General features: G+C 42.6%; 2 protein-coding genes across 9 annotated transcripts in view; one reads left to right on the plus strand and one right to left on the minus strand.

Moving 5' to 3' along the window:
* Nucleotides 1-4673, plus strand: part of DEGS2 (delta 4-desaturase, sphingolipid 2) — a 31785-nt gene extending 27112 nt beyond the window's left edge. For all 3 annotated transcript variants that reach the window (XM_027638289.1, XM_027638287.1, XM_027638288.1), the window contains one exon: nt 2397-4673. In XM_027638289.1, coding sequence (XP_027494090.1) covers nt 2397-2540 — 144 coding nt within the window. In that variant the 3' untranslated portion in view covers nt 2541-4673. The remainder of the gene's footprint in view (nt 1-2396) is intronic.
* Nucleotides 4674-7258: 2585 nt separating this feature from the next.
* Nucleotides 7259-20083, minus strand: part of EVL (Enah/Vasp-like) — a 124816-nt gene continuing 111991 nt past the window's right edge. For 2 of the 6 annotated variants that reach the window (XM_027638111.1, XM_027638110.1), the window contains exons 6-14: nt 18829-19058; nt 18056-18177; nt 15239-15299; nt 13252-13318; nt 11862-11928; nt 11695-11757; nt 9355-9421; nt 8921-8978; nt 7261-7867 (exon numbers count right to left, since the gene is read on the minus strand). In XM_027638111.1, coding sequence (XP_027493912.1) covers nt 7830-7867; nt 8921-8978; nt 9355-9421; nt 11695-11757; nt 11862-11928; nt 13252-13318; nt 15239-15299; nt 18056-18177; nt 18829-19058 — 773 coding nt within the window. In that variant the 3' untranslated portion in view covers nt 7261-7829. Of the gene's footprint in view, nt 7868-8920; nt 8979-9354; nt 9422-11694; nt 11758-11861; nt 11929-13251; nt 13319-15238; nt 15300-18055; nt 18178-18828; nt 19059-20083 lie in introns of all 6 variants that reach the window. The other 4 variants (XM_027638109.1, XM_027638113.1, XM_027638112.1 and 1 more) reach the window with 4 other exon arrangements.

The following is a 20083-nucleotide window of genomic DNA, read 5'->3' on the forward strand; positions in this document are numbered from 1 at the left end:
ATATGGTGTGTAGGATCTCCTTTAAAATTTACTGCTGGGTATTTTGATTAATCATCTTAATTGTCAAAGAATACTTGTATTCTAGGTGCCTGTTTTAAATCTGTAATACAACTGCACGATATGTGTATGGAATATATTGAAGTGCAAGTTTTCAGACATACATGTTGCGTTCACTTGAGCTCTTCAGGAGTATGCCCAGACTACACTGCTGCTCATGTTTGCAGAAACTATTGGGCCAAATGTAGGCAGGCTGTTTATTGGCCTCTTCTCTGAGCCATCTTTTCCTACATTGTCACTGGGGTCATTTTTAGTTAGCCTGTGGAGCCAGAGGACACAGCTGCTGCCTGAGACATTTTTCCTAGGAAGTGAATTGGTTCCTATGGATTTCCAGCCTTCCACTTCCAAGGGGCAATACAGAAACACTTCATGAAGCTGAAGCTCCTGTAGTGGTCAGAATTTAACATCAAGAGCTCTGCACAATAATGTTAATAGCTGAGAAAACATGTCTGGTTCAGAAGGCAAGAAATATATGGGGGCTTTAGAGAGGAGGGGAATGGTAGACTCACCATATAAACTTGACTAGCATAGGTGAGGGCTGAATTACTGTTGAAAGTCAAAATTCAGGCAGAACTTCTAAAATGGAGGTAGGAGGAAAGGTCCAAGCAGCAGTATGCTAGGGAATGACCATATCAGAGCTGTAGTGAAGTTTTTGGAGCTGGGTATCTGAGACCCCCTTTGTGTTTGCATCACGCCTCCTGAGTGGCCTGAGTGGCCTCAAGGGAGCTTACTGTTAAAATAGTACTCCCTCTAATTTTCTGGCTATTTCTTTTGCCACCTGGGAAAAGGGAGGATATAAACCCAGAATAAATTATTTCTGACTGTGGTTACAGAAGAAGCACAGGGAACTAAATCTGCATCTCCAGAGATGTTACCTGGTGCCTGGAAGTCACCTTTCTTCCAGTCATTAACAAATACCTTTAAGGGGAAATCCTGATATTGTCTGAATCCCATTGAAAATTAATTACTTTTGAAGTACAAAGTAACACTTTAAAGCAGGATAGAGGGAATTACTAGGAAGTCAGAGGTATTCAGTGAAAGACAGAATACAGTCAGACCTGAACTGAATCTTCCATGTCCAGCACAGCACTGCTATGCCACCAGCACAAGGAGTGCGCAGGGGCAGAGGTTCTTAATGACTCTTGTATGTTACCCAACCTACCTCACAGAGGAGTGTCTGCCAGGAAGCTGAATTAATGACGTTATTAGCAGTGAGCCATACTGGCTTATAATTTAACTTTTGCTGGGATTCTTACCTTTTCACAAGCAGTCACAATTCTCTGTTAAGATTCCACCATTACACCTCGGGTGCTGATGAGACCTTCCTGCTGGGTGACAGTTTCTCCGTAACCCTTTTTGTCTTCACTGGAACTCTGCACTGTGCTCGGCATAGCTGGCTTTAAAATTCTGCTGGGTTTTTAAAGAGAGAAGTCACGCTGTCCAGCAAGACAAACTACTCTATTCTAGAGCTTTGTTTGTCTAGGAGGTGGAGCTGCAGTAAAAACACGCCCAAGCAGTTAGGTGCAAGTTAACAGACTGCTGCTTTGTGTATTCAAAAAGCAGAGCATCTCGGTGGAGCAGGAATAATAACTAACAACTGATAACTTGGGAATCCTCATAGTCCCCTGAACCTGCCAGCTTTGAAACCTCTTTGTCCTCTGGTTCTGGCCTTACTCCCACTACAAGTACCACTCCAATGATGCACAGTGCTTCTCTGATGGCAGCAGTCTTAAGATTTGGGGATTTGTTACAGGGATGAAATTTTATTAGATTTACGATCTACTAGTGAATCTTGCAGCATTTTTAATGCCAAACTGAGGAGAACAGACCATCCCTGTGATTTCCTCTGCCTGCTGGAGGAACCTGTCTTGGATTTGCATCGCAGTAGCAAAATGGAGGGAAGAAAATGAAGTGTAGGCAAGACTATCTGGTATTTTCTCAGTTGGTAATTCTCTCTTACCCAGAACCCTCAACAGAAGGCTATTACAAGTGACAAACAGGGCTTTAAATACAGTGTGTTGGAGTCTTGACAATTGATTAGGTGGATGAGGCATCTGACTGTGGAGATCCCACCACTTCCAAAATGAGACAAAATAGTTCTGACTGAAGGCAGCGATCCCACATCTTTCAAATTCTGACACTGTGAGGCAAAACTTGCATCAGAAATCTGCAAGTATCTAAATGCATTTAACTACATCTCATTTGGCTGAACTTCAGAAGCTCACAAGCAATAACAGGTAACTTCAGGTTATGGCTGTGCTATCAGATCTGAATGTGAAGGCTGAAACACATCTGACACTGTGCAACTAAACAGCTCATTCTCTCTCTTCTTCTTCCAGGTGAAGAAGATTGCAGCGGAGTATTATGATAACCTCCCACATCACCAGTCCTGGATTCGAGTTCTGTGGGACTTTGTTTTTGATGACTCTATTGGTCCTTACTCAAGGGTTAAGAGACTGTGCAAGCTGGCAAAGGAAAGCTAACGGGCTGGTCTGCCTGTGGCAGTGGGGTGTGTTTTTCCACACTTGACTTCAGTTTTCACATGACTTCAGTTTTCTGCGGAAATAGGAGGATCTCTGTGTGTGCTGAATTAATGTTGGTGCATGCTGCTTAGACCAAGAGGATGAGTGTGATAATTAAGCAATTGAATGCACTATTTTAGACTAGTCATACTTTTTAATAAAGGATGTTTGTATATGTAACCCTCAGAAACTAGGTTAGAGTGAATTATGATTAGGTGAACCTCTGGTCTAGGCTTTGAATTAACTTCCTGGGGCACACATGCCCAAGCCTGAGTTTTGGCCTGGTCTGCAGTGGAGAATGTTTGCTGTGTGTTACATGTGACCATGTGTGTGTATAGTTGAGGACTAGTTTCTCTTGATGCCAGATTAGAAGTGGATGCTCTGCGTGCACAGGACTGTGGAAGCAGGGAGGACTGGCATGCAGTAGTAAATGACACTCTCTGGAGAACAATAGGGTGCCTTTTGCTCAATGTCTTGTCTAATCTAATAATCTTCTGATAATTGCTAGTAACAGAGATTTTGTATATGCAATGAAATATGTTTATATTTTTGTATATTTGTATCATAATTTTAGTAGCAGCTGTTTGATCTTTATTCCAGGGATTTGTCTAAACCTTTTCTGAATGCATTTCCATGAGGATCTAATACTCACTCTAGCAAACTGACAGATCTGAACTGTGGCAGGGAGAAATCCTTCCTTTAGTCTTCCACCCGCTGCCCTGAGCAGCAGCATGGATGTGCCTCTGGAGGAACTGCCTGGTCCTTTCTCATTCACCTTTTCAACTGTATCCATAACTTCATGTTTCTCATGCATTTCCCCACTGTAAGTCCTTCTGGGAATGGAGAGTTTCTAGTTTTAATTGTTTCTTGTCAAGACTGTTAGCACTCCAGATCACCCTTCTTGATCTCCTCTGTATTATACCCCTCTCTGTGCATAGGATTTAGGAAGGTCTGTCAGTGAAGATGTAGAGATGCTATGGTGGTATTTGTTCCTAAGTGCTTTCATAATAATGGTAATTTTTTTCCTCTGTCATTCAAGGGGCACTGACTTGGCATTTGGGAAGCATATGATACTCCAGCTATATAAAATTGCCACTGATGGTGTTAGGAGGATGGAATGCAGAGATGGGGCTGTTTATCTCCCTACATCTCTTACTTGGTGCTACTGACCTTCATCTGTCATTTCTGCCCACTGGAGACACAAATCTTCTTGCCTGTCCTCTCCAACAATAAACTTGTGGCTATCCTCAATAATTCCCTGTCATCAAAAACCTTAATCAACATACATTTCTCCAAGCATAACAATATCTTGGGAGTCAGGAATTCAGATGTTCAGATGCCATCTAGTATCTTCCCATCACCCTGGAAAGCTGGCAAAGTATTTCTTTCCTTACTAAGTGGTTAAAAGAGAGATCTGTATAGGTGCTCTTGCCTTCTAGCCCTCTAACAGTTGGTTTTTTTTCTTCTGGAAATCCATGGCTGTAACAAAGAAAAGGATTATTGTGCAGTCTCATCAGTCTCTCAAATTAGACCTGGAAAGCCTGATTTCCTCAATAAACACAATTTTGTTCCCTGCTCCAGAAGCACTGTATCCAGTGAGCCAGTGTCCATTCACTAGCCTGGCACACAGCCAAGCTAGCCTGCTGCAATTTCAGTTCCTCCTCCTCCATTTCCCCTTCCTCCATTTTTCTCACCCATCTGATTTTGGCAAATGGGTAAATAAATATCCAGATATGCTCAGCAGAGCAAGATCCTTTGTAATACAGGGCTGAGTACCAGTTTATTCACAGATATGGCTTTGTGCTTTTGGATAAGAAGAACTGGGCTTCCTCAGTGAAGAACATAGTTAAGTCATTATGTCTTAATTATTAAAGTTGCTTTTCTCCCAAAGGAAGAGGTGTTTATGTGGGAACTTCCATTACCTTATTTGTATCAGTGCTTATGTCAGGGAACCTTAGTTTTTTATTAATTTACTTCAGTGCTGCTGGCACTCTGATCAGGTATTCAACTTCCCATGTCCTTAGCAGCCGTTCCTCAACTCTCTTGTCCAACTTAGCAAGTTAATATAAAAACCACAATAAAGATTATGCTATCTTCCTTGATTTGACTTTTGTCCTTATCCTCTTTGATGAGTGACCTTATGTTGTTGTTCCCTTACTCAGCTGTTTCATCATGCAGTCACTTATGTGGTGTATGGATTACTAGCCTAGCCTGACACAGAGGCTGTGATGCAAATAGGGGCCAACCAAAATTGTCAACTGCTTCTTAACCTGCCTCCCATCAGTATTTCCATCATGGTCCCAGCTTGCTTAGCCTGGGCAGCCCCACAGCCCTCCTGTCCATCTCAGCAGGAATTTGAAGTGGCTGCAGTGCCTGCAGATGTGCAGTGTGAGCTGAGTTCCAGTGTGTGGGTACTGCTGGAGAAGGCTGTGATCCTGTCCTCTCCATGGGCTGTAATGTTGGCAGAAGTTTTATTTTTTCCATAACCACAGGGCATATGGGTCTGAGTAAAAAGTACGTCAGGGTTGTGTATAGTTCTATTCCCTTTGCTTAAAAATTGATCCAGATCTCCTTCACGGTGTGGGCACACTAATGCTCTGGCAAGAAGGAACTGTATGACAGGTCAGAGTGGAGATTAATTTCCCCTTAGATTTCTGCTATGTAAAATGCCTCTGTTCTGCCCTGTAGCAGTGGCTCAACAAGCCCACTCTAAAAGGACACCCTTCTCTACAGAGGCAACTGGCAAAGTGAATTACTGTCTGGGAGGAGGGAATCCTCTGGCAGTGCCACTACTGAAAATAAGCCACTTTGTGCATCCCTGTCATTGGAGTTGTAAGTCACTGGTGACCAGCACAGTGCTTGTGATGCCAGGACTACTCCCCTGCCCCTGTCTGCCAAGCTTCCCCTTCCACCCCTCACACCTTGCTCCCACTGCTATTAAGTGGCCTTGTGCAAACTTCAGCTTATTATGTCTTAATTATACAAGGCCTGCAAAGGTGGAAGAAGAAAGTAAGAAAAAACCATTTACAGTAGCTGGCTGATGTTAACAGAGGGGCACAACATATCCAGGCTGCACACTCAGCCCAAATTACAACATGGTTATTACTGACCTTAGGCATAATGCCACATTCCAAGGGAAAATGTAAACCGTGCCAGGCACCAACTTCCTGCAGCTTAATTAGGATTATGGGACAGTTTCACAGAATGGTTGTGATCTAAGAGGCAGCAGTTTTGAAAAGGGTTTGCCATCATCAGGTATGCCATTAATGGGTTTATAATTAGTAGACGCATGAGCTACTGTAAGAGATTTATACAACAGAGCGTTCTAATCTCTGCTGTTACTGATGCTTGTCTGTGTTCTTCATACTGGAAAGACTCCTACTTTTGGTCCTGGGGTTCCCATACTCTTGTGCACAAGGGTGTCTGCCTGCTCTAGTTCCCATGTGGAAATCTCTATCCCACTGTTTAACCTATCTCTTGCCTTCTGCTGGCATTAAACATCTAACAAACATCAGGCTCAGACTGGAGCTCATCACTGCATTAAACTCAGATTACTCCCATTTCTCCCATATTTAATTATAGCACAACTACACGGTAAAAAAAGACTCATTTCTAAAAGGCAGATCAGGCTGCTTTGAAGAGCACTGAAGAACACACCATGGTCCCCAAAAGAACACAGGTAACATTTTACAGCAAACTACCAAGCACAACCCATCCTGCCTCCTCTCCTGGGTCTCCGGTAGCAGGCCAGCAGTCCTTCCTGCCTGCTGCACTGCTCCATGAGGCCTGGGGGACGCAAGCAGGTGGACAAACATAGCCCCTCCTGGGCTGCTGCACCAGGCTCTGCTCCCAAAACCATTTCTGGGGCCTGGCTTTTAAAACAAAATCTTCACGAAAGCCTGAAGCAAGGAAAGGAGCTTGGAAAATATTTGACAGACTTCAGTAGCTGAACTCCAATCTCTTGCCTTTTGCACAAAGTTATCAAGAAGATGGTATCAAGACTGCCATGTAAAGCTTGCGCCAAACTAAATTAAGCAGAAATTCCTAAGATTGTGCTGGTGGAAAAAATGGCTGTAAAGAAAAAAACTGTATAACCTGAAAGATATGACTGGGTATGCACTGTGAAGTGTTTGGTGTCCTGTATGGATATCTTGGATAATGCTCAAGACCTGCACAAGATTAACAAATGACTCCCCTTATGCCTCTAGTCAGCAGTGCTATGCCAGTGATTTCAGCCTGCATTCTCTTAATCCCTTTGGTAGCCTTATTCTGCATAAACACCTCACTTTTATTACTGGAAGCCTGAAAGAGGTGCAGGTGATGGCTGAAGATGCAGTGGGACAGATGGTGGTGGCCTGAGAAGAGCTGTAGGCCACTGTCCCTCACTGACTTTGGCAAAAAGTTGCTGAGGTTGTGGCAGCCTGGCTGCAGGAGGTGGTGCTCAGCCAGTGATGCAAGAGGGCTGGGCAAGTGAGAGCCACGTCTCACTGTGAGATAAGGCAGGGCTGTGGCCACTGCATCAGCCATAAACACTCAGGTTGTCTCCTCATGCTCTGCAGCACTGGTCAGGCAGAGCTGCCACCCGACAGTGATCCTCAGTCACCTTCCCCTTATCATTAACTCAAGTGACACAGAAGCGCGGGAGCTCAAGGGACAAATGAAACAAAGAAAGGCAGGGCCATGTGGACAATAAACAGTTTATTACCAATATGAACACAGATACTGTGATGCACTGACGTACCATTTTTTAATATTGTGATAACTCTGAGACAAAGAACTTGTTGGCTGACAACTAAACATGTCTCTCTTTCTTCTGGTGATGCCTCAATACGTTTCTGTTGGCAAAGGATCTTCATTTACATTGCAGACTACTAGTAAAATTACTTTGAAGTCACCTATCAAAAGCAAATGGTTCACATGTGTTCTTATCTACTACTAAAAAGAAAGGTAATACATTTAAATAAGCAAATACAAAATACAAAAAAGGCTGACAAATCCAATGTGCAGTGTCAGATGAAATCTAAAAAATCCGAAAATTTAAAATTTAATAATCTTTAGATTAAGACTTTTAAAATGAAGCGAATCCAAGGCAGCAGCAAGCTTCAAAGTGTGCTGAGTCTGCTAATAAAAAGGGTGTAAGAACAAAGACAGTGCCGGTGTCCTCTCTCACCATCTTGCATGACCTTGGTACACTTAGAAATGATCCGATCTTCCTAGCATTCTTAGTACCGTCCAAATGCTTTGCAATCATTATGTTGTACTGATTCTACTCAACTCCTGCCGTATGGCTAGAAAACCAAACCAAAAAGTTAGTGCATAATGTTACATCCAGTGTGATGGAAAATGCTACGTACAGAGGTTGCAGAAAGTACACGCTGGTAGAAGGATGAGTGGAGGGTAAAAGGATGAGTAAGGGTAAGCAGTCAGCTGTTGGCTTGCAAACTGCAGTACTACTTCAAGAAGTTGCATCTGTGGTGTATGTGAATGCCTTATTTTGCACTGGAATGAACTAGGGAGGCTCTGAGGGCCAAGCTGCTGGGACAGTAGCGTTTGGGCAAGGGCCTCTTCAACTGCAAACTGCCCCGAGTTTTGTGAGCACACAGGTCTAGAGCAAGGGGACAGGGAATGGATTTTAGCTGTTTTACAGTCTCCTCTTTTTCCCTTCTGTGTAATCTAAGGTGGGGAGTACAGTGTGTGGACATGCATCCTTCATATGCCCTAATGTGGGCTTCAAATGGGAGTTTTACGGAGCATTTCAACAGTGGCCCTGAAAAATACTTTCAGTTGTATATTGCAAAGCAATTATTAAAAAAAGTACTGATACATTTGGTACAGCTGCTGTATTTTTCAATGAATTATAAAAATGCATGGCTATTTGGAAAGCTGTAACCAAATGAAGGTCTAAACTAGCTCTTCAAGCACAGGAAGCCTACAGAAGATTTTTGGGAAGGATTTTCAGTTAGCTGCCTTTGTACCCTCCTCATCCTGGACCTGTGTGGCCAGCTAGTTACAAGATTTCACGCTTGCTAATCGTGATAAATTGATGTGCCATGGGCTACGGGCAGGCCCTTTCTCACCCTCCCACCTGTGAGAAACACCAGCCAGTGAATTTCTCATAGGTTGGTGGTAAAAATGCTCATCAACAGCACAATAAAGGATGTAAACACAATGTTATGGTCAGAGCTCAGATAAGGTAGATGCTTGTTCTTCAAATGTTTGTATAAATCAGAGCTGCTCAGAGAAGTCTGAAAACACCAGGGAACTCTCTGCAGCTCCTATCATCTTATCTATGGGAAATTAGTCATAAAGATGAGAAAAATAATAATTTTTCTCTTTCTTACCATCAATTATCTCCTCTTTCACTTTGTGTAACTCTCTTACAACTTCCTCCAATATTTCCTGATGAGACAAAACACAAGTCAGCTGCTCAGAATTTCCTTCTAACTGGTGGAAGAAAATGCAAGTTTAACACGGTTGTGCTTGTCCCCCGCCTCCGCGGCCGATCAGAGCCTGGCACTACAAACAGCTACTTCTGCACTCCCAGGCACGGATGCAGAAGATGCTGGCATATTTATTTGCACATTTCTGTACAGACATATTGATGAAATAGCAGTGAGATTGTGCTCTCTTGCTGCTCACCAGCTAGCCCTTCTCTAAGCACCTAGTTATAGAGGAAATCAGAAGACTGAACAGCTGTTTTGCTTGTACAGCGCATGCATGGGGGAAAATGGGTAGCTCATTGAATCTCTTAAGTGCAAATGGCTTCTTCACTCACCTGTTTCATTCGATCAAAATCTAAGGCATCCATAGCCACATCATTGCTGCTGCTCACTGGTTTCATCCTTGAGAAATGGAAGAAGAGCATTAAAAATCCAGTAAGTTCCTTGTAATGTGTGCTAAGCTACACGTACCTGATGGTGTGGATGAAATCCACCGCAGAGCAGGAGCTCTTGTGTTCCAGTGCTGGACAGGAGACTCCTTATCATGCTGCTCAAGAGCATTTGGCAGCCAGGGAGCAGCACTGCTCCCATATGCACAACCTGACCCTCAAAGATGCTGTGAAATTTCTCCCATTGCAGACATATTGGAGGGAGCACAAAGACTGCACTGAAACGATTTTTTTTTTTTTTTGGTGTGGGGAATCTCAGTGATTTCAGACTAGAAAATGCTGAGGGGATAAAGCCTGCTGAACAATGTGTTTTATTACAGCATTTGCAATTTGCAAGCTACATGTCTGGTTTTCTCTCACAGTCTGTTTTCTGTACAGTAACCCTGTCTTGGCAACCTAGGCTTTAACTGGGGGCTAAAGTAATAGTAGATTACAGGTTAGAAAAATATAATAGGGAAAATAATAAGCCACTAATCCTTTCCCTGGAAGACCTGACTTAGTCAAGTGTGGTTTCTTGATAGCATTATGTATCACAGTCAGTTTTTATTGACCCAGAAACAAAGCCAGTTTGGCATTAATGACTGGTACACGTGAGTGTTATTGGTCTTTCAACATATTAGTCAGTGGGCTGAACTCTCATGACATCAGATAAAATAAATTAAGGAAGTAGAAGCTGCTTGCCTTTCTCATTTAATCAGTAACTCCAAAACATTTTAAAAACTAACCATGAAACTATACAAAGGCTTCAAATAATTTTGCCATCATCTTTGAGCCCAAAATGAGTGCTGGCAGAGATGCTGCTACTCCTGAGGGTTGCTTGGTCTTGCAATCCTTTCTTGGGAAACCTTGACATGTGTCTTACCATGACACAGCTAAGCTGGGAGTTAAGACAGATACAATTGCCATCAAACTGATCAGGAACAGAAAGAGGTCACCACCGAGAGCTTCAGAAACCTGCCCACTTCCCCCACAGAAATCTTTTCAAGCAAGCACTACTACTGCTGAGCACTACTCCAGGTGCTAAATTAGGGAAGCATTTTTTCCCGCTGAACTCCTCCTCTCAGGATGGAATAGCATTATAGAAGACAGCTAGTGAAACACGATGGCTGCTTTCAATAGCCCACATTTCATTCCTATTTGCAAGGAGAAAGAACAGTCTTTCTGCATCTATTTGAAATTCATAATTTCCTAGAACCAACATGTTCCATTGGCTTTAGGAGGGCAGGCAAAACTGTATTTTGCTATAGTAACACGGATGTATCCCTCTGAATGTTTAGGCAGGGCGCCTTACAGCATTTGTAACACAGCAGCAAGCATATGCAGATAGTTGCCATTGGCAACTTTCTCTCCAGACTGTCAGCACTATCATATACCTAATAACATAAAATTTTACATCTCTTTGCAGTAAATGCTAAACATATCTAAGTCTGTGTTCTACCTCCCTATTCAGCTTATCCATCCATCTCAGTGTCCAGTAACACTGGGTGGCTCTCAACCAGCACTGGAAGCAAGCCTCTCTTTAGCTGTCCAACACCAAATTTTAGTCTATCTCTGTGACTAAAAACATGGGCGCTGATCCTGCAGCTTTGCTCTTCTGACTGAAAGGACTTCTGGAGTCCTACTTTAGGTTTTGTTGGCTTTTGAAACCTGCTAGTTTTTGAACCCCATATGTCTGAATGCCCTATCTGCTGCTGTGCCTTTTTACAGCTTGATTTTATTGATTTACTGCACCAAGCCTTGCTCTCCTTTCTTATGCACCGACTGCAGTTGCATGGGTGGAAGAATAACTTCCCTTATCCCAACTGCAGACTCTTCAGATCATTTCTGCTTTTGCATTTCTATTTCTGCAGAGGTTGGGCAATGCGAGCTTCACCTATTGGCAGGGTCATCCTGAAACTGCTGTAAAAAGATGCTCCAAAACCTGCCTTCCACATGGCACAGCACCGCCAAGCCCATGTCTCTGATTCACACACACAGATGGTTTAAGCACTTGCTTCAGTGTGATTAACATCTGTGATGCCTGTGCCCTCGTGAGCAGGGGGCTCTTTCCATGGAACAAGCCTTTGACACAACACACTCTACCTTCACACTTTGTGCAGCAACAGACAAAGCACATTGTAAACGAATGAGTAAAAGACTTGAGGGAAGACGAACATCAATGCTGAATGATGGGATTAGCCAAAGGACAAGCCAAGACAGTTAAGAAGCCAGGCTGTTAGCCAGTACCTAGAAGACACGTGGGATTGTGTGGGGCTCTTAGCTTCACAGCTCTTCGCCACTGATGGATTTCTACAGCAATGGAATGAAACGAGACATGAGTTGTGCACGTGCCACAGGGACAGCATGACCATCCCGACTGCTAGCCAGCCACAGGGACAACCCATGCAGCTCACCTAGAAAGTAATGAAGATACAGGCTTTTCAACAGAATTGCTCCTTTCCCATGGCTTCTTCCCAGAGTCTGAAAATCAAACATGAAAAATTAGTTTATTATTTTGCTCTAACGACAAAAATGTCTTGAAGTTGATTGTCTTATACAGCTGCTTTCCTTCAGTTAGGATGAGTGACTTAGAAAAACCAGGAAAGTGGGATAGCTGAATGAGTGCAGTTGCCTACATTATAGGGAAAGCATTGGCAAAAATCTGCTTAGTGATCCCTTTAATTAGGGACTGGATAGTGAAACTACTAAAAAGACACGGTACTGGAACACTAGGAGGAAAAGCATAAATCACTTCTACGAGGAAATACAGGCTACTTGCTGCAAGACTTATTTTATTCAGTACAAGACTTATTTATATTTTAAGTTAAAAAGTCTTAGTTTTTTGGCTGCAGAGTTGGTAGAAAATGCAGGTATATCTAAAAACAGGGCAGTGAGATCCCACTATGCAAATCTCCACAGAGAATTTATTTAATGTTGACTTCATTTCTAACTCACAGAACTTTCCCAGAAGCTGCACTTACATAACCCTTGTTACTGAAAGTGCTTGCTATGGTCCCATTCTCCTCCTAAAATGAACTGTTTCAGGGACTCGAGTAACATACAGCATTTGCTACTCTGTGAGGTCCTGAAAAAGCCTTTAAAAGAATTATGGGTACTCCCATAAAATCTCTAGATCTTGTTCCTCATTTACATGCACCTTTCTCCTGGCTTCTTGTCCTTCCCTTGCAAAGCACACAAGTCATGGTTTTGCTCCAAAAGGAAGCTGGAATGGTTAAATACTCATTCCCTTGGGAGAGATTTCTTTCTGCATGCATAAAAGCCAAGACTGATGCAAGGATGAATGTGACTGCTTGAAACTCATCTACTCAGATACCGTTATTTCAATTAATTGCATGAAAAACATATTTTGGGGGCTCCTTAATTTAATCTAGTAACTCTCAGGATCAGCCATATTGCAACAAGCTACTAGGCTAAGGAAGGATAGCAGTTTGAGATCCAAACTTCAACTGTATCAATCAAGGCATCTACACTACAAAAAGTAAAATAATAATATAGCTTTTTTCTCTTAGAAGATTTAGGTGCACAATGCTGAAGACACAGATCCTCAGCTACATGACTGGATCCCAATAACTAAACTGGCTGTATTGCAATTTTCTTGGCTGTGAAGCATATAAAATCATAATTTCTTGCTGAGTACAGTTTTTAAAATAATAACTATTCCGGATTTTTTCTGTTAGTTACTGCTGCTGCACTCAGAAGTAGGGCAATGAATCCAGAGCCTAGAGGTGGTGGAGAAGACTACATTATGAAGACAATTACAACACTAGTAGCTGGACTTAATACCTGATGAATTTTGCTGCTGCTGGGCAGAGCCTCGTGTACTGGTTGAAGGAGAGGTGCTAGCATCATCCTATAAAGAGAAAAACAGGACATTACTGAATTTTGGAGATGAAGCACAGAGTCCTCTTCTACTCTGGAGACCAGTGGTAGCATGTGTGGTACAAAAGCAAGTTTCCTCCAACCATGTCCAACAGGCACTGCTGCCAAGGTATGGGCTCAAGGCTATTTAAACTTCAACTTTTCTCTCCCTTTAGAATGGCAAAATACATCCTTTTTATTTTAGCTAATATGGACACCTTTTCAGGATCGCTCTTATCTCTATATACCAAACCAGGCTGAAATCACTCTAAAGTGCTGTCTGCTGTTGCCTAAATACAAACCATCCATTTCCCAAATTTAGAAACTCTCTGAGATATGGATACTGAGCCATCTGAAGGAACAGTAGCTCAGATCCCAGCCTTTCAGCCCAGGACAGCCACTGGTATCAATGAGAGGAGTCCAGGTACTAGCAGAATGTAACTAAATCAATCAGTATTACTCTTAAGCAGAAGATTTAACACTTCTTGCAGATTGGTACTCTTCTGTTTGGGATTTATGTGTGACATCATAAACAATTCATCCATATGTTTGACATAACAAGATCATTTAGCAGCCCTCAAAACATGCTCAGCAAAGCATTACCTATGCATTGTAAAATGGAATTGCACCCAGTCTGATAGAAGATACCCTGACCACAAAATGTACTCTAAAACACCTTTCTAAGCAGTTTGGTGCTATTGAAAAGTTTGATTGGGGATATAAACTAATGTAGAGCTTCAAGGAGAGAGAAGAAGGCATAGAAAGACAGCAGAGGCTGAATAGTTAGAGGCCAAATAGTGCCTTTCATCTCCAAGTATACGGTTTAAAACCAGGTTTGGGGCAAGATTAAGAGCAATGGTTGCATAGTGAGTTCAACAGGCAAATTCCATGCTTGAAGCATCCCTCAAGGAACATGCAAAAAATTCTGCATTTCTACCTAAACAGTGCAAACTCCTTATTCCTGCTCTTGCTACAAACCTTTCAGCCTGGAGTGAATGGATTTTCTACTGAGCAGCTGTTACTTTGTCTTTGGGGGAACATCTCTATATAGGCAATTGAGGCACACAGCCATGGTAGAAAGCCTTCATGAGGGTACTGGCTAGCAACAGGAATGCTGAATGAGCAGCAGCCCAGAAAAGCACCACATGGGAAGGGACACAGTGCAAATCCTGCCCTCTCTTGAAACAGGAAAGATCTTTCATGCTTTACTAGTTCCACGGGTAAAAAAATGTTTTCATCTGCATGTTGAACTCAAAATTGCTGTATCAGGTTCAGCCTACAGACTGTATCAAATAAAGCCTCCTGTATAATTGCTTTTGTGGACAATATACTGACAGAATAGTTAAAATAGAAATGAATCAAAGTTCCCTGAAATTGTCCAAATTCGATGTCATTGTACTGTAAGTATCATGAACATGTATTTTGACTTTTGAATGGTCTAACAGTTAATACATTGTTTACCCTTCATCCCTCCCAGACATGTTCATTGTGCACTCAGGTCTCAAGTGAGCTGATTCTCACTTTGTGTGGAGGTTGACAATCCAGAGTTACACCCCGTGGCTGATGATCCACTTCAGCTTAGCTGAAGCCTCAAACGTAAAACAAGAAACTTGAACGTGATCTCAGGTTGACTTGCCAGGAGGTTCAATGCATCTTCTTACAGGGCAAGAATCTACCACCCCTTACAACATTTGGATCAGACCACGAAAAAGTGCCTGGTTTGGATTTAGCCTATGAATAAAGTGACAATTCCTGTTTATAAGGTGCTGTTCCCAGGAAAGGTGGAAGCAGTTACATTCAGCTTTTGATTGCATGTGTACATCTATTCCTGGATCACACACAGTGAATGAGCACAGGACTTTGGCTTACAAGGAGTTTGCGAGAGCACAATGGTGAGGAGTCTTTCACTTACGTTTTGGCTTTCCTCTTCCTTTTTGTCAGCTGGCTTGTCTGACTGCGACGCTGCTTTCCTCCTTTGCAAAGGAACATGAGAGAGAACACACAGTCAACCCACTAGAAACACATCCATGTGGGAGGACTGATTCAGGCTTTGGTGGGAGTTACTATTTATATCGTTCATCCTAGGGAATGGCTGGATGTGTTTGGTTGTGTAGAACTGGGGTGGAGGTGAGGAATCCAGGCCCCGGTGATACAACTCAGGGAGAGGGGCAATATTATGAGGCAGTGTTTAACAGAGGAACACAGGGTGCAGAGCAGAAGGAAATGCGCTGAAGTGGAGGAAGGAAGCACAGCTAGGTATGAAACTGGGTGAGAAAGGGATGGCTTCTCCCCAGGACTCAGGAAGTTGTGTCTCCTGGGTCTTACACCGGAGGAACAACTCAAACCCCCACAGGGGTTTCTAAGGACCAGCCATCCCCCCATTCGCCCCTCCCAGGTGGCTCAGATAGGTATAGCAGTGATGACACTGTTCTCAGTCAGCTCCAGATATCCAATTTTCCATTTTAGATAATTAGGGGAACTGCAGCTCAAGCCTCCACGTGGATTTTGGTTGTGCTGAACTTTACCCTTATCCACCTGTGAACACTACCCTTAGCAGATGTTTTTTAAAACACCAATATGACAGGTTTTTCATTTAGTCTTGCTTCTGAAGAGAGCAATATTCATCTCATATTTAAAAAAATCCCAAGTGGCACTAAGAAAGGTTTCTGAGAAAAGCCACACTGGATACATAACTTGGAGGATTTGATGAAAATTTGACCAAAAAAACTCAAACAGATGAGTATGTTCTGTAGGACACTGTGCTCTGTGGGAATTATTTCCAGATATTCAACTGCATTAATAAGTTTATTAGATTGGTAATAATTTTTGTAGTCTTTCCCTAATATTTACCTGATTCTTCTAACAAAAAAAACTATAGTTATTACAAATCTAAGTGAGAGAAATATTTGCCAGGGTGAGAGACCAGTGTTAGATTTATGTCCTGCAACAAACTTAACTGGGCTGGAAATGACAGTGGTTTGTGAGTTCATTATGCTATTTGCACTTCAGTCCTGAGGCAAAGGGCTGCTCTCAGGGGGCCCACTAAATCTAGAGAGTGGTATTTTATAGCACCTGAACTCTCAAAAGTGTTTTCCTCAGTTACTTATTGAGCATTAGACATATTCCCTGTTTCTGAGCATGGGGTTTACTGCTCAGAAAAGGCCCCCTGAGATCCCATGCTCATTACTCTGTGATTTCTGTATTGAACATGCTCAGCTTAAAAAACATTTTTTTTACCTCCTCATAAGAGTAGGTTAGTAAGGCAGGTAAGAACAATCTGAAACACAGTGCCAGGTTCTTCCTTTATGTCATCATGCATAAAAAGGGGTTTGCAGCCAAAAGAAGTCCTGTCAGTATCAGTTTAACATCATGTGCCCAGATTGCACCCTTGACTGACACTTGCATATTTCCAATTACTTCCATGGCTTTGTAAAGCAAAATTTAGGGGACAATTCTGTTGCTGTCAACTCCCTGGGAAAGTATTTGCAGCTCAGTTATTTTCAGCGTAGAAGCAGCAGAGTGCTCACAGCAGTGAGAGTGCTTTTGTTAAGGTATCAGGGAAATCTGACCCTGAATACCTGAAGACACGAGATCCCACTGCAAAAAGCCATACTGGCATACACCTTTGACTAGAACCACAGAAGTGTGTACAATTTCTATATCCAAACATATGAGATGTCCATTCAGCTTGCTTGCTGGAACAGAGCTAGTTGCCCCAGCATCTAGTCACCAAACCTTACTTTGCTTTCAGACAACTGCTTCATATTGAGCAGCCCAAGAACCAGTAAAAAACTATTAAAAGCTGTCAAGCTAATTTAATTCTGAAAAGAAAGAAAATTACCTATTTGCTTCTTTATACTGCTTTGAACTTTTTAGAGTGTTGTGTATTTATTTAATACTTTTCAAAGGATTACATCTAAAGTCCACGTTCAGAATTTCTTCTGAAATGAACAGGACATGGAGAAAAGTTGGAATCAAATTCTTCGAGCTGGGAACTGTCTTTATACTAGAGAACATTATTTAAAAACTCCATCTCTGCACACTCTACAACTATACCTACCCCTCATTATTTTATTCATCCTTTTCCTTCACTGTTCATAAGTTAAAAAAAAATTTCATCTAAAAATAAAGCATCTAACACTAGGAACTTGGGACTCCGACAGAACATTATTGATGGAATAAGGGGAAAAGAGAAAAAAAAAAAATTAGAAAAATTGAGCGCCTTTTAACAGCTGGTAGCTTGATACATCACAGCTTGCCTTAGTGGAGAATAACTAGGCTAGTCTGTCTGAAACACACTGAGAATTAGTAACAGTTTACCTGCCAAGGTCTTGTCCTTTCATTGCAACTGTGTTTTTATTTTTGGGCTCAACATCCTGAATGTGTGATATAAAGAATGATTTGTCTAAGTTCCTTTCAGAATTTACTCTTACTGAAAACTTTGAAAGAGATCTAGTAAAATGGTAAAAGCCCAGAGGATGCATTTATCACCATCTTTGAAAGCTACCACGCTGCAGGATCTGCTACAGAAGCTACACCCTGCCAGGTATCATTGTTGCAACACCTTTCATATTAAAGGCCAGGCAATACTGGCATCCAACATCTATGCAGGACCTGTCAAAGTGCAAAGAAGCACCAAAGTGACCCACCTGCTAACCCAAAATGACAGCACTTTGTTCCACAATTTGCTGCAGATCTCATGGGGCTTACTTGAAGTGTAAGTACAAACCTTTTTGCCAGTAATTTATTCATTTCTTCCATTAGTCCTCCTCCACCTCCTCCACTACTTGTTCGATTGGCATCGCTCTTAGAGACCCCACTGGGGCTGGACCCTCCTGAACCATCTTCTGGCTTAAGACAGAAATCAACACTGGAATTAATGAAAGGTTTCCTTTACCACACCCTTAACGATTAGTTTTCGTAAGTATTAGGAACAGTGATCACAGTCACAGCTTGAAACCAGAGATAAAGATGTGTTCTGCCTTGGGAAGAAGACCCACATGAACCCTTACTAAAACAAAAAAAAGGTCTGAGTGAGGCAATTATATAGGCAAATGATGAAAAAACCCACAGTGCTGTTTATTCACAGTTATATTTATGCATGGTTAAGCAACCCTTACCTAAGTGGACACCTATTGACATGAGGCCTCAAAAGTCTACATTGTTTTCTGTAAGCATAGCGTAGTTCTAACCACTTATAAAAACTGAAAACACTAACAAACAGTACAACGGTGGACTTTGCTGAAGTAATGAAATCCTGGCAATGTCAGAACTTGCAGCCATTTGCTAATTAACATTTTCTGAAGAGTGTAAACTCCAGCAGACAAATCCTGCTCAGCTTTATTTTCACAGCAAACTCACATTTAAAAGTCCACCCAGCGGTCAGCTGAAGCGTGTTTCACCACGTTTCAAGCTGGATTTGCAGACCATTACACCCAGCTGTGCCAGGCTTTCCTGCAACAGACAAGAGCCCTTTGGGGAATCCCAGTAGCACCTCCTTACCCGTTGAACTCTCCTTAGTTTGGCACCAGCCAGAGCTGCCGCGAGCCCTGACACTGACCCATCTTCAGTGCCAGCCCCTTGGCCGGCGCCCGATGGCAGCGGGGGCGGTGGGGGGGGCGCAGCTCCCATGGGTGGCGGAGGGACTGGGGGGGGTGGCGGAGGTGGGGGCCCCCCAGATGAAGCAGGGATCACAGCAGCACCACTGGGGTGACCAGGTGGAAGTGTTGGGCCTGAAATGCAGAGAATAGGAATTAGACATGAAGCACTGTCTCCTCCAGCCCATAGACAAGGTCATGTTCCCACCCCCTAGGCCATGACCTGACTGCAGGACGAGTGATCAATTCAAGGAACCACCATGCATGTGGAAGTATGGGAATGGTGTTTGTATCAATGGTCAGTCAGCTACAGTTATGTCCTCCTGCAAGACCCTGCCACTGACAAACTAGCCTTCTCCCTCTTCTCCCTGGCGGGCTAGTGTTCTATTCCGTGTCAAAATCAAAACATGGACAACGCTTCCAAATTCATAAGTGGCATATCCTTCTGCTTCTCCCATAGCTTTGTACATGAAGATAAAAAACTACATCAGTAAACTCCATGGACTTCGGTTTAACATCAGCTTTTCATAAGAATCAGGGGTTACAGCGACACATCCTCCTTTCTGTCGAACAGAAGGTGTGTGGCCTCAGCCAGTTTTGGAAAATAATCAGGGGAGACTCCAGCTCCAAGCACCTCGAGGTTCAGCAAAGCTCCTCACTGCAGCAGCAGCCTGTTGGAGGGGCTGATGGTGGTAACTCCGTTGCAGTGTTTTCCCTGTCTGTAACAGGTCAGTTGAACAAATACACCATCCCAAGGGTATTTCCCCATGTACACTCTGTCAGAACAGGCTGCTCCTGGTGCAAAATCACAGGTTCAGTTGCTCAGTAAGTGTTATTTTGAAAGACAGGTGGGTTTTGACTGAGAAACATTTGGAAACTGTATTTAACATTAACAGCCTGTTTTTCTTCTTATCTGGATTTTCTTACAATACTGCCTTATTTCTGTGGTTACTTCTGCCATTATTTCACACTCCCAATTCCATTCTTGAAATGAACCATAGCTGCTATTAGAAATACTTTAAACATTTCAAGCCCTCTTTCGTTCATGAACATAATAGCTAGTAATTCATTGTGGGTATAGTTAATTGTAATTGCAAAACTACACCCACCTAATTAGAGGCCAGCTTCAGGCAAAAATTGAATTGAGTCAAAATAATGGA

Source organism: Corapipo altera, unplaced genomic scaffold (genome assembly GCF_003945725.1).
Source record: "Corapipo altera isolate COAL_440 unplaced genomic scaffold, ASM394572v1 23, whole genome shotgun sequence".
NCBI classification, from domain to species: domain Eukaryota; kingdom Metazoa; phylum Chordata; class Aves; order Passeriformes; family Pipridae; genus Corapipo; species Corapipo altera.